General features: G+C 50.1%; 6 protein-coding genes across 6 annotated transcripts; 4 read left to right on the forward strand and 2 right to left on the reverse strand.

The window, feature by feature from the left end:
* Positions 1-1,298: 1,298 nt before the first annotated feature.
* VTN49DRAFT_4813 (uncharacterized protein) lies at positions 1,299-3,493 on the forward strand (the record flags this gene model as incomplete). Its single annotated transcript, XM_069412801.1, has 7 exons — positions 1,299-1,840; positions 1,914-2,012; positions 2,068-2,104; positions 2,171-2,345; positions 2,401-2,512; positions 2,598-2,915; positions 2,983-3,493. The coding sequence occupies 7 exons, from the start codon at positions 1,299-1,301 to the stop codon at positions 3,491-3,493; spliced, it is 1,794 nt and encodes a 597-aa protein (XP_069266732.1).
* Positions 3,494-5,824: 2,331 nt separating this feature from the next.
* VTN49DRAFT_4814 (uncharacterized protein) lies at positions 5,825-7,811 on the forward strand (the record flags this gene model as incomplete). The annotated part of the gene is made up of 7 exons (XM_069412802.1): positions 5,825-6,207; positions 6,279-6,377; positions 6,434-6,470; positions 6,530-6,701; positions 6,757-6,868; positions 6,925-7,242; positions 7,307-7,811. The coding sequence occupies 7 exons, from the start codon at positions 5,825-5,827 to the stop codon at positions 7,809-7,811; spliced, it is 1,626 nt and encodes a 541-aa protein (XP_069266733.1).
* Positions 7,812-9,301: 1,490 nt separating this feature from the next.
* On the forward strand, positions 9,302-10,175 carry VTN49DRAFT_4815 (uncharacterized protein; the record flags this gene model as incomplete). Its single annotated transcript, XM_069412803.1, has 4 exons — positions 9,302-9,491; positions 9,585-9,763; positions 9,834-9,940; positions 9,995-10,175. 4 exons carry the CDS (start codon positions 9,302-9,304, stop codon positions 10,173-10,175), a joined length of 657 nt encoding a protein of 218 aa, XP_069266734.1.
* Positions 10,176-10,539: 364 nt separating this feature from the next.
* On the reverse strand, positions 10,540-11,447 carry VTN49DRAFT_4816 (uncharacterized protein; the record flags this gene model as incomplete). The annotated part of the gene is made up of 2 exons (XM_069412804.1): positions 10,540-11,095; positions 11,167-11,447. The coding sequence occupies 2 exons, from the start codon at positions 11,445-11,447 to the stop codon at positions 10,540-10,542; spliced, it is 837 nt and encodes a 278-aa protein (XP_069266735.1).
* Positions 11,448-11,819: 372 nt separating this feature from the next.
* VTN49DRAFT_4817 (uncharacterized protein) lies at positions 11,820-15,035 on the forward strand (the record flags this gene model as incomplete). The annotated part of the gene is made up of 1 exon (XM_069412805.1): positions 11,820-15,035. One exon carries the CDS (start codon positions 11,820-11,822, stop codon positions 15,033-15,035), a length of 3,216 nt encoding a protein of 1,071 aa, XP_069266736.1.
* A 147-nt stretch (positions 15,036-15,182) lies between these two features.
* On the reverse strand, positions 15,183-16,070 carry VTN49DRAFT_4818 (uncharacterized protein; the record flags this gene model as incomplete). Its single annotated transcript, XM_069412806.1, has 1 exon — positions 15,183-16,070. One exon carries the CDS (start codon positions 16,068-16,070, stop codon positions 15,183-15,185), a length of 888 nt encoding a protein of 295 aa, XP_069266737.1.
* Positions 16,071-16,768: the final 698 nt, after the last annotated feature.

Raw genomic sequence — 16,768 nt, forward strand, 5'->3', positions numbered from 1 at the left:
TTAACCCATGTCACCTCACAACCCCACACAGCTTCACAAACAACGCAGCTTTCCTTGCAATATCATCCTGTCGGATACTGTACATGGATTATTCTTCTTCCTGGTCTAAACGGACCTACCGCTGTGAGCAGTTCTGCCGCTGCCTGTTGGCTTGTATACTATATTTAAACCGAGTTTCCCGAGAACTGTTCCCGATTGCAATGGTTAGGGCTACGTGATGTTGGACTACGCACAACAGTTCAGTTCCCATGCACAATCGTTTCACATAAAGCATAATTAATTATGAACACGAATTCAAAGTCCAGAATGTCTCCTTATGACGTGAATAAATGTGCATGTCATAGCCAAGGTACCAGTTAAACGTCGATCAGTGGCGTTCGGCGTTGGAACCTATTGGTGAATCACATCGATCACAACTCATGGCACGCAGCCACACAAACAAGGTTAGAAGATTTCCCGAACAGCTTGGCCTTCGGGGTATTCAAAGAATGCTACGCCGTCGAAAGCCAGAATTTTTCATAATCAGTCCAAATGTTTATTGAAGTCTCAGAGAGAGCCAAACTCTGTATGAACCCTGTGCGATGTAGTTCTCGAACTTCTCTCACTGAACGGAACCATAGCCAGTTGATCCATGCTCAGGAACGTCTAGTAGGATGTTCTAATGGTCTGGCTCTTCATATAGAGAAATAACAAACTTCGTGGGGTTTGCAGAGTGAGCGGCACGATGCAGTCATAAAGTGATGCTCGAAACATACTTGTCCGAGTCGTTGGCCTGTTTGTTTCGTTCCAGCAAATTGGATGCGCCCCTTGGTAACACTACTAATCCTTAATGAGGCGTCTAATCTAATAAGCGCACATTGGCAATGTGTACTTTAACCAGATCAGTTAGTAGGTCCTTCACTCACCATCAATCTCTTAGTTGCTTGGAGAGTATCACTTGAATAAACCATTCCGGAATACAATGTCTTTCGCCCAGTTGCAATTAATAATCTCATAATTGAGTGTTGGTCTTGTGACAGAAACTGAGAAACATGGAATCTTGGAGATGATGTTGAAGGCTCACCAACTACATCTTCGATGGTCTGATTAGTTCAGGTGTCCAATGTTACGGTTCACGTCGGAGGACAGACTCTGACAAATAGTCTCCGTAAAAAGTGTTGGATATGTAAGAATAAATACCCCTAGGATCCCCATCTCCAGATCGTTTCTCCACAGCCATCAGGATCTCCGCGCGGAGGTTGCATAGTCAGGCACACTTCGGGTCCGGGGAAAGCAAGTGCATCGTCTGAGCAGCCAACATGCGGGTGAGGCTCATGTTATTGTTGACCATTTTCCTAGTGCTCGTCAGCGCAATCCCCGATCCAAGACGTGGCAAGGGTTCGGGGGGTTCCGGAGATTCAGACGACTCAGAGGATTCAGAGAACTCGGACAATTCGGGGAACTCGGAAGATACACCAGAGCCTACGTCCACTGAGGCTTCGCCCTCATCGACAACAACGTCTTCTACATCCGAGACATCAACCACGAGGACCACTCGAACAACAAGCACGCGTACGTCGTCGACTTCTACACCACAACCATCTCCATCTAAGGCCCCAAAGAACGACAGCGACAACGACGTGGATAGCCCCGCTGGCGACTTTTTAATGTATCGGGAAAATAAATTGCTGGCATCACTCGTCCAGGACAAATGGAACAAGACCTGTGATGACCCGGAAGTCAGAACCTTTGATGAACATCCAGATAAATCTTGGACTGCGCTAGGTTGCAATGAGATGCATCGCGCGTTGGTCTTCGAATGGTGGCAGTATCGGAATAAGACGGATCTTCCTTATCTCGAGTACGGAAATCCCAGATGTTGGCTGTTTCTCGCATTCGATGTGTCCGCCTGCTAACGTTGCATTGGCATTTAGATTTGTGGCAGACAAGTTAGGTGCTAAGGGTTGGAAATGTTCCGCTGAAAAATGCCACAAACCTGATCTCAAATGCAAGGACACGAAATACACCTGCGGGTAAGACTATTCCTAACGGATTTCCACAGTAGCTTGGCTAATATGATGCCCATAGACACTTGATTCTGAATTCAATTGCGAACATTCATGCTGTGAGATATCATTTCTTACGGGTGCAATCGTTGACTGTATCGTGATTGCTGACATGTGATTTATAGATGTACAGTGATGCCCTCCACTCTGTTCGTGAGGCACGTAAAAACACCACTAGAGAAAATGTGGGATTCGCCGAGTTCTTTGAACTCATAGAGTATGACATCGTCTTTAGAAAGGCCATGCTTCGTCCCTTGAAGAACATTGGCCTTTATGTTGCCAGTCTGTTTGCAGGTCAAAGTATGCTACCTCGCAAGGTCTGCCAAATGAGACGATAGCTAATCTTGCATGATAGTGAACGTCGTCGCCCGGTTCAGAGCGAAAAGAGCTTCGAGTAGCCTCCTTGAACACGGTTTTGCCAGCGTGGCTGAACTATCGATGCCTTATACGAAGTTCAATCTTACGAAGTAAGTACTCCGTACAGACCTTTTTGAGATGGCAGTGCATCCTGGATAGGTCCTGGTTCAGCGCGCTAATAGTTTTTTTCCCTAGTACTCTGAATGGAGATACAATCAGTGAAAATCTCAAGAACATTCTGGGGAGGGTCTTTGATCAGGCCATTGTCATGCAGGAGAAGACTACCAAGGACCTTTTCAGTGAGAAAGGTCGGACGGCGTTGGTGTCTTTGTCAGCCAACGGAACCTTTGCAAATCTCAACGTTAAAATTGGGATACAAATGGATTTCTGTTTGGACATCGTCAGACAAATGGTTATCTCAGCTCTGATTCCCCAGGCTTGGGAATTTCATCGCGAGCTCTGGGACAAAGGGGACCCTGCCAATGCAGTTTACTTCAGCAAGCCGTTCTTCATGTGAGAACCCTTGGAACGAGTCTCTAAATGCTATCTTGTCAAACCGCTAACACTGCATACGATACAGAAACACCGGAAAATCATGCGGCGATGAAACAAAACCAAAGCAAATCAAGGAATGGGGTAACTACAATTTTGAAGCAATCTGCTTCGATGGCAAAATATGGAATATCATGGTCGTCAAAGTCTCTTCAAGATTCGACTTTGGTGAACGTGACATGATAACTAGAGCAGAACTCATCCAACCACCGAAGGTGCGCAATCTCAATATAGACAACGGATTCGAGTATGTCCGAATAGAAAACCTGTTTGTTTCAGCATACAAGGGCTGGGAGAAAGGCAACCATGTGCAATACTGGACTCCTCCAAAGGATGCATCTGTGGTCCATACGAAGGAGAATGGTGTGATGGAACTGCAATATAATGACATGGAAAGTTCGGCGGGCCTGGTCCAGATCCAAGTGTGCCCGAATTGGGAAGAATCCATGAAATCAATTCGACAAACTATTTTCACGAACAAGAAGAAGAGGTTTGATGTTGAGAGATTTAAGAAGAATGCGTGGCCGTGCGGTGCATGAGTGAGACGATGTCTGTATATACTAACAATTGATGTACTCATAGCACAATTCAATCTCATTTGAGCCTGATATGAGCATGCACTACATAAAATTGAGTTTCCATCTTCTAAGTTGAAGGAGGTCCAAGGTGTGAAGGAGCACCAACAGTTGAATCACCAGGTACAATCGCACGAGCAAAGTCTATGTGCCACTGTTAGTACATTGGAGTAGACATTGAGATTTCAACTTCCTAACAGGAGCTGGTCGAAGACCATTCTCTTTTAGCCTGTTATCCTTTGCGTATTAGCATTGTCCGCAAAATTGATGGTGTTATTGAACTTGCTTTGAAAGACTACTCCAACATACCTTTGTCGACCATCTGTAGCATACATTCATATCGAGAATTATTTCCCTTGTGAACTGTAGCCATTGACTAGAGAGATCCAGATTTTACTACCAGATTCGGACACACAAAACTACTTCTCCATCAAAGCAGAGTAGGACGCCTTAGAGGGTTCGTGTGCGCACCCCGTCACTGCACAGATCCGCACCAGCTCATATTCTCATGAGTAGTAACCTCCCTATTGGGGTAAATTTTACTTGATTTGTTTGGAGCTGACATATAGTACCTGACTGATCTTCCGCTGTACTGGCTGTGCCGCCTTGGGCCTGACTGGAATCTCCTGCATTCATAACCCTTGATCGATGCCCTAGCAAGCCTGAATTTTGCGGTCTTAATGCTCAATATAAGTGGCTTTTGAACTAATCTATGGCGGCTGTGAGTGCCTCAGATTGGCATGACTAGGAAGGAAGATGAATGAGTATTTGCTTCTGTCGGGTATGAGTATAGTTGTCTATTCCTCCGTTGATGAAACTTTTTGAGTGAGGCAATGCGTCTTTCGACACTGGCAACAATCTACTTTGTTTCCGTCGTATAAATCGCAGTTCGGCCGTACGGAGTAAACAACCTCAGTTTCCCTCCAATATCACGAGCTTCTTCTAATCGGGTCAATGGCTAGGCAGTTTCAGGAACGTTGGTCCTGGGCCCGGGGCAAACGTCCTCTGTTTTCTCGTTATGTTTCTGCCTGGTGCAGTGATCTTATTTTCTGTCGAACTTGTTGGTAGTCTTCTCAGATCAGGGGGCGGCTGGTGCGCGGTCGACGCCTCAATGCTCCGAGTGTTGACTTAATAGGGCAAAGAAGTCACATGACTGGTTTCGTTGCCTGAGGCATTAAGAACGTGCAGAATCATCGAATCATCGATTTCGTTACCTGATGCCAAGAACTCTTGGCGCTGAGTATGGACCCTTTACGTCGCCATCTTATCGAATGAACGCTCTCGTCCTTGGGGGCGGTTTCCATGCTTCTGAATCCTTTGGCGTTACGTCGGCACTGATGCTCCTGAAATCTGAATCTAACATATGACCTCTAGCTGGATCTGACTCCTGACACGAGCTGCTAACTGTATCTTCTGGTGAACGCGGCCTTGCAGAAGCAGGGATTGTTGTAATATATCGATTTTTGAAACACTTTTAACCTTATCCTTAGCTAGCTATCGGATTCCCAAGGCCTGACTATTGTGGAATATTTCAGGCTGCTACTGGAGACTTTCAGTAAGTCCTGGTACCTACCATCTGTTTCTCTACTAGTGTCAAACTGGTAATCTTGAAGCTAACGATCTCGACGAGAACCTGAAACTGATCCACACTGTATTACCTCGACTTTCTGATCTACATAGAGACGTGTACAGCTGTTAATTCGTCCAGGGCACTGCCGAAATACCCGTGTAACACTGAGAAGGTTTGGTGTTTGTGAGTCATGAACAATGTTCTATGCAACCTAATTCGGGAAACACCAACATTCGCACTTGTTGGCATGCTAAACTGACCAAACTGTTGGTTTTTCTTCTGGCTGGTGAGACTATATCTCAATCTCACTTTGCGGGGATTTGAATGTTATAAGCTTATGTTTAAGCGCACGTGGCTGTTTGTGTTGGAGTAAACTATGCCTGAATCTGATAGCCTTCGCCCCCATTGCAGCCACTAAGTTCACAGCTCTTGTTAGTGTTTGGTAGATCTCGAAGAGAAACATGAAGACAATGTTGGAGTCGTAAACTTAATGTACGTTGATTTGATTAGTTGGAAGATCCAACGTTACTGTGCGAGTTGAGGACAGCCGCAGACTCGGTAGTCGGTAGTCGGTACTTGTGGAGATGTTGAAAATGCGAGAATAAAAGGGTTTCCAGGCCCCAGATTCCATACTTCTTCCCCCGCTATGATAAGGGTCTCCCCGTGGAGGTTGCCAACAAACACGCTTTTGTCCAAGAAGAAAGTGTATTGTTCAAGCAGCCAACATGTGGTCGAGTTTCACTTTGTTAACTATTTGCCTGGCATTGGCAACGGCCCTTCCGAATCCACAAGCCCCTTCTACTTCATCGACCGCAACTCCCACATCGACAGACAATGCGAGTTCATCGTCCAGCTCAGGGTCTCAACCATCTGAGACTCCGGATGAAAATACAGATTCCCCTGCTGACGATTTCCTCCTGTACAGTGGAGGATGGGCAGAAGGTCTCGTCAAGGACAAATGGAGCAAGACTTGCGATGACGAGGCGGTCAAAAACTTCAAAGACCATCCAGACAAATCCTGGGCTGATCTAGGTTGTGATGAGATGCACAACGCGTTGATATTCGAGTGGTGGAACAATAGGAATAACACAAATCTTCCCTATACCGAGTACGGAAAACCCCAAACGTTGGTCCTTGTCATCGATGTGCTTCAGATGCTAACGCTACACTGATATTTAGGTACATCGCGGACAAGCTGGGTGCCAAAGGCTGGAAATGTTCTGATCAAGAGTGCCATAAGCCTGATCTTAAATGCACGGACACGAAATACACCTGCGGGTAAGCTTATTCGAACGGCATTGTGGTAATCATTCGACTGAGAGCGTGCCCGCTAGACACTTAATTTTGAATTCCATTTCGAATATCCATGCCGTGAGTTGTCCTACCCCAGAACGTATTTTGAACACCATGCTTACTGACTTGCTATTCAGATGTTTAAGGATGCTCTCGACTCTGTTCATGAAGCACGGAAAAATGCCAGTCACCCAGTGGAATTCACAAAGTTCTTCGAGCTTGACAAAAACAACGAAAAATTTGAGAAGGCCATGCTTGATCCACTGAATAGAATTGGTCTTTATGTTACAGGAACGTTTGCAAACGATTGTATGTCAATCTGCGTAACCGGCCAAAAGGGACGGTAGCTGACCTTCTATTACAGTGAGGGGCCTTGTCGGTCTGAGGTTAAACAGGTCGGTCGACATACACCTTGAAGACGCCTTTGCAGAGATTGGTTCAATAGCAATGAACTATTCTAAATTTGATCTCGGAACGTAAGTGTTTCCTATCGACCTCTCTCCGTCGACCTGTGCGTCTAACATATACCCAGATCCGTGGAAGGGAATTCGATCGATGACAAATTGAAGAATCTTATTGATAAAGTTTATGACCAGGCGATCAACATGCAAGAGAAGCATTTCAAAGACCTCTTCAGCGAAAAGGGTCGCGTTGCATTCTGGAAACTGTCAAGCAACGGCACCTTTGCTAATCTCGAGGTTAAAGTTGGGGCAAACATGGATCTCTATCTGAGTTCGATTAAGCAAATGGTCATTGCAGCCTTAGCTCCCATGGCCTGGGAAGAGCATCCGAAGTACCAGAGCAAAGACGACCCTCCCAACACGACTTTCTTCAGCAGACCATTCTTCATGTGAGCGCCGTTCGAAATCTAGTCTCTCAAGGTCATGTCTTGTACTGACTGTAAATTGATACAGCAACACCGCACAAGGATGTGGCGATGGAGGAAAACCCCAGGCCATCCAGGAATGGGGCAATCACGATTTCGAAACAATCTGTTACGGTGGCAAGAAATGGCATGCAATGGTTGTCAAAGTCACCACAGAATGGGACTGGGAAAATCGTAACCTCAGTGCCAAGCCAGAACTCATCCAACCGCCAAAGGTGCCTGAGCTCTCCACCATCCAGGGTTTTGAATATGTCAATGTGGATGGCATGCTGTTGTCTGCATATCAGGGCTGGGAGATGGGCAACCATGTTCAGTACTGGAATCCACCAGAGGATGCATCTGTGGTCCTTCAAAAGGACACCGGTTTGATGGAACTGCAATTTGCAGACAGGGAGAGCTCAGCGGGTCTCGTTAAGGTGCAAGTTTGCCCGAATTGGGAGGAATCTATTGGAGCCATTCGCGAGACTATCTTTAAAGACGGAAGAGTGGATTTTGGACGGATGAAGAAGGACGTATGGCCATGCGGTGCATGAGTGTGGCGATGTATATGCTTATGATTGATGTTCATGTATTTACTGTAAATACATGTTGATGTTAGTCGAGTTTCATACAAACGAGCACAAACATTTCAATTCATCTATCCATCAATTTTTGGTCTGTCATGTTGTCAAAGGTTGTGTGAAGGGCTTCTTTCTTGACCGAGTGAAACATACGATCATTGCCAATGTAGATTAAGAGCGGAAATCTCATTTCTCGTCCGGAGGGAGTTCGAGGCGAGGAACTGTAGTGGTAACTCCTATGTTCTGCTAGACAAAAAGGATGATCAACCTCACCCAGGTTGTTGGCACAGCATCAGGATATCTGGATTGGTACCTCAGTTCTACGTTCCATGAGGAAAAGATCAGCCTGTAGAGTGGGGAATATGGGTTTAAGGAGGTCAAGGTACACCCGTAGTGCAAGGGGTTTCAGAATCCAGTAGCTCATGTTGTTCCTGAGGCTCCGGCTGATAATCCTCGGCTTGAAAGTTGGGGGCCGTTTTCGTGCGGAAGAATACTAGTCCTAACTCCTGAGTAAAATCCGGAGAATATAACCTTAATAAAGCCGTGATCATGTCCCAAGACATCTAGCTATTCACGTCCAAGACGGGCAATACAGACTGATTTAGAACACTAACTTTTGGGACGTGCCATTATATTGGAGTGCCGGATGAACCAGGACTGACGGTTTTAGGGCTGGGAAGGGGAACTGCAAATATCTGGGTTTCAGTGAAAGTCGCCAATTAGATCCCTTTGCAAGTCGTTTCGGCCAACTTCCGCAGCTTCTGGCCAATCACTCTGCTTAATGGTTGGCATGCCAAGAGATCAGTAGGTTAACCTTATTTTTAGCAGGCTTCATAATATCTTGGCATCACGTGATATAAATGATTCTGAAATTTTGTGAATGACTAATAACTAAATTTATCACGTGACTAAAATGTAATCTGGCACGTGACTACGGTATCTGCACACCTCCGGCAGATAGTTTCTCCGGCCCGCGCACAGCGAGTCCTCATCTACGGCACTGCAAGCGTGCAAGGTGCAGGCCCTCTCCAGTTGGTTCAAAAGCATTGCTTTCTTGCTGTGTTTTTACTGCCAATTGCCATTGTTTCGATTCCTTCGTGTATTTTACACCATTTTCTCTGAGTAATCTCTCTCTTTTCAGCTCTCCACTGTCTGGTAGGTAGGGCGAGCTCCCAGGTCCGAGACTCCGAATTGGTCTAATTGTTTGTGGCAGCCAGCATCCCTCAGGCTTAATCTATAATTTCTTTCATCGGTAAGATCCGGAGAACCCTCTTTAAGTCTAGCCAGCAGTCGACTAGCCCCTTTCTCGCGGACAGCACTCCGTCGTTTAACAGAAATGGCGGTCGATCGCGCGTCTTTGCTGAGACCGGGGCTGGCCAGGACTGACTGCAACGGTGACTGGCGCGGCTGTGCTGACTAAGGCAAGCGCCCGGATTGCCCCTCCTGCCCCTCCTCATCCCAGAATGTTCGCCTTCAGAGCAAGCATAACCCCACCTTTGTCGCTGCGGACTTTTGCTCCTCCTTCTTCCCTCCTCAATTGCACTCTGAGGACCTCACCTTTCGTCAATCGTCGTGCTTTCCATCAGTCGTCGCCCCTCATGTCGACCTCTGCCTACTTCGTCGTCCGATACACCCCTAAGGGTGGCTCTGCGCGTGAGTCCATGCCCCTCTCCTTACTCTTCCCCTCTGGGAGTTTTCTCCGCAGTGAGCTGTGATTACTGACGCTTTTTGTCCAATGCTTCTCAGCCAAGGAGGGCCGCATCGAATTCAAGCTCTATGAGGATGTTCCGAAGACGGCCCGCAACTTCGCTGAGCTCTGCAAGGGCTACAACGACAATGGCAACATCTTGACCTACAAGGGCTCGACCTTCCACCGTATCATTCCGGGCTTCATGCTCCAGGGTGGTGACTTCACCCGCCACAATGTGAGTATTTTGCTCCATGCTTATCCGGACGGACTCCCCTGCGTCGAATTGATGGCTGACTAGGCCCTAGGGTACCGGTGGCCGCTCCATCTACGGTGAGAAGTTCGCCGATGAGAACTTCATCCACCGCCATTCCAAGCCGGGCTTGCTCTCGATGGCTAACGCTGGTCCCAACACGTGAGTAGGGCCCGTCGATTTTCTTCCATCTGTCTCTAACTTGCATTGGTACAGGAACGGCTCCCAGTTCTTCATCACCGTTGACAAGACCAGCTGGCTGGATGGCAAGCACGTCGTCTTCGGTGAAGTGACCAGCGGCTACGACGTTGTCAAGGAGATTGAGGCCCTGGGTAGCTCCAGCGGCGCCGTGCCGGCCAACAATCGGCCCACCATTGTTGACTGCGGTGCCAACTAGAGGGCTCGATAGGGAGGAAATGTTGTCTTGTTAGATTCAAACTACTGCCACGATGGCCTATTTATGACTTGTCATATTGAAATTTCAACTCCGTGATCAAAGAGCTCAATGGTTTTGAGCAATGTAGAGCTATACACTTCCCTTGCAGCTCAGTAGACAGGAGGCATCCTCTTGAAAAAGGTCGAGGAGCTGCGTTGGTAATTGGCGTGGATTCAATTCCTCTAAGTGATGGTGGAATGACCAGGAGTCATGATCATATCGTTCTACATCGTAGATAAAGCATAACATGCAAGGGCATCATGCAATCGAGTCGAAACCAATCCAACTCCCCCTGTATAATGTAAGAACGGAATCAATTGAACCATCAATCCTCGCCCACGTCTATCCGCCGTCCGGCATTCGCGCGAATCACCTCCTCCAGAATCTCTCGAATTTGCTTACACCCATCAATGCCCACGGCCAACACCGTTTCTAGATACGACACATGCATTCGACTTTCCATATGTAGAACAGACACCTTCGTATCCTCGTCGCCCCTGTCGCCACCGACGCCGTGACCGTCGTCCTCCATAGGATCCCCGCCCAGCGGGATAGGTGTCGTGGTACCCACCGTGGCAAACGGCAATTCCTGTTCCTCCGGAAGAGAGAAATCCAGCAACGGGTCGAGCGTGTCGTCATCCGGATCGCGGGGCGTTGACGCGCTCCCGCTCATGCCGGCAGTGCATCCGACCAAAAGACCAGGCATGGGGATACCGGCGTCGACGAGGGCGAGTGTAGCGGCATTCAGGGATGCGGCCAGCAGCGAGCCGTCGGAGGAAAGGATGTTGATGTTGATTGCGATCGTACTGTGCGGGTAGTGGTGAGTATGGAGATGTGATTGGAACGCGGATTGGAGCACGGTGGCGATTTGTGCTGATTGTCTACATCACAACAGGTTCTCAGTCAACACTTTTTCGAACTCGAGAGTAGGATATTGGGTTTGGAATTGTACCGATCAGGGCCCCCAACTCGCCGTTTCCGATCCACGCCCGCAAACCCGGCAATGTTCACGCTGACTTCCACAACAGCTTCGGTCGCGCTGCCCGACCCGCTCGACTCATACGGCCCTTGTACTGTGCACATTACCGCCGTGTTACCCATAGACAGATACGACGAACCTGAACTCGCCGTATTTGTCGAGATTTGCGCCTGGATTAACCGTAGTTCGTTCCATCGTCGCCCGTCCAGACGAAGTTTTGTGAGCGGGTAGGTTGTTGACGTGTCTAGAGGCATTGTTTTCGAGGGGCGCCGCGGCTCGGCGGGTGGGGGAATTGGTCGCTCTGTTCTCCGATCACGTTCAAAGCTTTAATTTCAGAAGCTTTGAGAGGGACACGGGAGTGATTTGACTTGCCAAGACTTCTTATCTTATCAATCGATCTGAGCAGATCCGGAGCATCTCCGCTCTGGGACCCGACCAGTGAATTGAACTAGACAGTAGGACCATCCAATAGTGACAAACCCTTGTAATATTGTATTATCACAGGTATATTTGGGCATCAGTTCTATTCTGCAGAGATTGCGACATCGCTCGCATCAATATTTTCGGGTTCTTTAATCCAGTGCGCGTTGCGTCGCGCCTGACATCCGTCCTAATCTACGCGCAGCATGTCCTTGGACTCGGACCTCGAAGGATCAGGCACCGAAACTGAAGCCGATACCGAAAGTACCGATGATTTAGAAGTCACCTACATCCGATCCAAATCTCGTGAAGCGCAATCTCGAACTCCGCCGCGGAAACGACTAAGACTCGATGATACCCGTGACCACGACGCGCAGCCGCCACGCTCTCCTCCGCCTCAGCAGACAGGACCCCAACCGATTGTCCTCTCCGACCAAGAAGAAGGCAGCAGCGACAATGACAACATCATCGACAGTGAATTCAACGACGCAGAAGCTGCGTACAAGCAATTCAAGAACCGGAAATCGCTGGCCAGGAAACGCGCCTCGCTCAGCGCTGCCCGCCGCAGATCGCAAGCCAAGCGTACCACAACGACCACGACCACTACCTCTACACCCGCTAGATCAAACACAAAAAGTTCCATTGTCGGACGGGTTCAGCCCCGAGGAGAGGAGAAACCTGCGCCAACATGGCGTCGTCGAATACGGGACTATGGCGAGGAGGAGGATCCGATCTCGTCAGAGGACGAGCTGATGGAACACACGCTGCCGGAATATCTCCAGCGGCGACGCGCGCAGTTTGACAGTCGCGTGGAGCGGCTGAAGCAAGCAGGTCTAAGGCTGCCGCCGAGTTTTGATGATGTGGAGTTTTCGGACGACGAGAGGCTCGAAGAACTGCGAGAGAAGCCCGTGTTCCCCCATGTGAAACCCCAGGGAGAGTACAAGGATATCCAACTGCCATATTCGTTGGGATTGATTCCCGCATCGATTGCCCAGTGGTTGCGGGAGTACCAGGTAGAAGGCACCGCGTTCCTGCACGAGCTGTTTGTCTATCAAAAGGGTGGGATTCTTGGAGATGACATGGGTCTGGGAAAAACGGTGCAAGTCATTGCGTTTCTGACGGCCGCGTACGGCAAGACGGGCGACGAACGCGATGCAAAGCGCATGCGGAAATTCAGGCGGACCAAGGAGGGGGCTTGGTATCCACGGACGCTGATCATTTGTCCCGGCACTCTGATCGAAAACTGGAAGAGTGAGCTGCAGCGATGGGGCTGGTGGGCAGTCGGTGTGTTCCACGGCGATCGCAAGGAAGAGGCCTTGCACGCAGCGCGCAGCGGCCGGCTGGAGATTCTGATCACGACGTATACGACATACCGCATGAACCGGGATTCAGTCAACATGGTGGAATGGGACTGCGTAATCGCGGACGAGTGCCATATCATCAAAGAGCGCAAATCTGAAACGACGACGGCGATGAACGAGGTCAACGCTCTGTGCCGGATCGGGCTGACGGGCACGGCGATCCAAAACAAGTACGAGGAGCTGTGGACGCTGCTCAACTGGACGAACCCAGGGAAACTAGGTCCGGTGACAGCATGGCGGCGAGCCATCTGCGAGCCGCTCAAGATCGGGCAGTCGCACGACGCGACGCTATATCAGCTGAGCAAAGCGCGCAAGACAGCCAAGAAACTGGTGCAGAATCTGCTTCCTAAATTCTTCCTGCGGCGTATGAAGACGATGATCGCGGACCAACTGCCGAAGAAGAGCGATCGGATCGTGTTCTGCCCTCTAACGGAGACGCAGGCGGACGCATACGAGAACTTTCTGGACAGCGACATGGTGCAGTTCATCAAAACAGCCTCGGAACCATGCAACTGCGGCTCTGGCAAGAAAGCTGGCTGGTGTTGCCGAGTGGTTCTTCCCTCGGGAGAAAAATGGCAGAGCTGTGTCTTTCCGGCGATCGCCAACCTGCAAAAGCTGAGTAACCACCTGGCGATCCTGATCCCGCAGGGGATCGACCCCAAGGAGAAGCAAGAAAAGGATTTGGAGACGCTGCAGATCGCGATGCCGGACCGATGGCGCGAGCTGTACCGCACCCGGGACTCAATCATTCACTACGCGAATCCGGAGTTCTGCGGCAAATGGAAAGTGCTGCGACGGCTGCTGAGCTGGTGGCACGCCAACGGCGATAAGGTACTCGTCTTCTCGCACAACGTGCGCCTGCTCAAAATGCTGCAGATGCTCTTCAGCCATACGACGTACAACGTGAGTTATCTTGATGGCGCCATGTCCTACGAAGAACGGGCCAAGGTGGTTGATGACTTCAACTCGGATCCGCAGCAATTCGTTTTTCTCATTTCCACACGTGCCGGGGGCGTTGGGCTTAACATCACCTCAGCCAACAAAGTGGTCGTTTTCGACCCGAACTGGAACCCGTCGCATGACTTGCAGGCGCAGGATCGGGCATACCGTATCGGTCAGCAGCGCGATGTTGAGGTGTTTCGGCTCATCTCCGCGGGAACCATCGAAGAGATTGTCTACGCGCGGCAGATCTACAAACAGCAGCAGGCAAACATTGGCTACAACGCGAGCTCCGAGCGGCGATACTTTCGCGGTGTGCAGGAGAAGAAGGACCAAAAGGGAGAAATCTTTGGTCTAGAAAACATGTTCATGTATCAGAACAACAACATCGTGCTGCGGGACATTGTCAACAAGACGAACATTGCCGAGAGCAAAGCCGGAGTTGAGATCATCGGCGTTGACCTGAACCAGGACGAGGACGCCAGTGGCGAGGACAATGAGACTACAGCTGGAATCAACAACGGCGATGACGACGCCGACGTATCCATCAGCCAACTCGCAGCGATGATATCCCGAGGCGAAGACGACGGCTCGGGCTTCAAGCTTGGTGGTCGGCCGCAGAGACAGAAGCACGACCCCATCCAGGCCATTCTAGCCACCGCTGGAGTCGAGTACAGCCATCTCAACAGCGAGGTGATTGGTCCGTCGCGGATTGAAGAACGGCTCAGCCGCCGCGCGGAACTCGCCACAGAGGCAGACGCGGGGGAGCTGAGTGCAAAGCAGGTCTTTGCGGACAGTCCCGGTCTTGGAAAGCGCACCACTGGCCACGGCCCTCGCAAGCAGGAAGAGCAGCGGGAGGAAGAAGAAGATGATGATGGCGCGAGAACTACTACTGTAATGGGTGTGAGGTACAAGTATCACCCGCCGCGGGACGTGCGCAAGAGGCAGTTCTGCTCCATGGCTCGTTGGTTTGGATTCCCGTCGGCGACGGAGTTCGCCTTAGTAGTCGAGGGCATGACGCATGAGCAGCGCACAGCGGTGCTGGAGAGATGGTATCGGGAGAGAAGGGAGAAATTGTTGGGGAAAAAGCAAAAAGGAAGGTCACACTCTCCCGCAGGATAGATAGTTACAACTCGATATATGCCGCGATACATAGTGGAATATCGAAATCAGTACAAAGTCCCCCCGTTGTTCGTATATTGAACCCGCCGCCCAAACGCCTAACACCACCCATCCATGCCTTGCCAAATCAAGAACACATGAAACCAATTAAAACCATGCCAATGTCCACAACGTAGGCAAGTTCGGATACTTCTCCTGCCACTCGGCGAGGATCTCAGGTACCCGCTCATCAAAGCTCTGGCGGGCAGGACCCGTGCCGCGATCCCAGCCCTCCGTTCCATAGGCCCGTCGCTCCTCATTCGCCGCCTGATTGAGCCGATCAGCAAGATCAACGATGGCTTTCCCGCCAACGAGCGCCTCCTCGTGGTTATCCTTGATGTCAACGTTGAAGACATGTACGGGCCGATTAAGCGGAGCGCCCTTGTTCATTAGATCCTCGACGACGGCGTCCCAGCAGCGCTCCTCGCAGGTGATGATCACGTCGACGACACCGCCTTCCGTGCCTTTACTGCCCTTGTCGCCGTTGGATACGCGGTCCAGCCGCGGTACGCCAGGCGTCCAGTCCTGAAACCGCTCAGGTCCCCACTTCAGGTTCCGGTTGCGGTCCAGCATGTTGAGGATACCGTTGTTGCGGTACAGCCGTGGGTCCTTTGCCGCAAGTTCCTCATACATTTGCGAGTAGGAGGTAGTGTTGAAGTTGTATACGTTGGGCTGCGTAATGGTTGGGCCCGGCAGTCGCACCAACGACCCCGTCCCGAACGACATCACCGGATAAGGCACCGACGAGAGCCGGTAGTGCGCCTCCATTGACCGGTTCTGATTCGATGCGCAGACCGTGCAGAATTTGAGCTTGTACGACGTTGGGTCCTCCGCGCTTGATGATGTGTCATTCGTACTAGATGTTGCGGTAGACGTGGTGGCTGCGGCTTCTCCCGCTTTCTCCGAGACGGTCGACGATGACGGCTGTACCGATTCTGGCCGCGACTCGGCCGTCTCAGATGACTCTACCGACTGCTGTTGCGCGTCTGTTGTCATTGTGTCTGAAGCTGGAGGCTCTTCTATTCTACTATCGGACATAATCGACGGCGTGAACAATCAAAGGGCGCGCGGAAAGGGCAAACACTAGAAATAGACAAATCCTGCACCTTCAGCATCATTCCAGAGAATCAGAGGAAATAAAATAAGAGAATGACAATCGCAAAAGCAAGCTCAGTCAAGTCAGTTGTTGCGGTATATCGAAAAAGCTATCGGCATCGCACAGGCTAAGACAGCTCCAATAATTGACTCATCACGCGAAAGAAACAAAAAAAATAGTAGAAACTTGATTGCTAGACGCTTACCTTGTACAAATGCCCTCTCAGAGTCATCATCTACATGTCCGTGTACGCAAGCAGCAGTGACTAGAGTCGGCACTAGAGAGTCAACATAAGCGAAAGAATCGGCCAAGCAAAAAATGTGTTCAAAAGGCCGGCGGAGCTTAGCTATCACGTGACTAGACTAAGCCGGTCAATTGGACCCCCATCCTCCAACTCTGCTGGTGACGCACGGCGGCGGACCGCGCACGGAGCGCCTGCATATGGCCGCATGTCCTGAAACGAACAAACGGCCTCCCCAGATTAACATGCATATGATAGGTTGAATCCTCCTGCCAATGATCGGAGAGGAAACTTGTCATCGCTTTTCCACAGTGCTGTGTGCTCCGGATGGAGAACAAAGTACGTAATCGTTGGCCT

The sequence above is a fragment of the Thermomyces lanuginosus genome, assembly GCF_041956635.1.
Source record: "Thermomyces lanuginosus strain ATCC 200065 unplaced genomic scaffold VTN49scaffold_32, whole genome shotgun sequence".
Taxonomy (NCBI): domain Eukaryota; kingdom Fungi; phylum Ascomycota; class Eurotiomycetes; order Eurotiales; family Trichocomaceae; genus Thermomyces; species Thermomyces lanuginosus.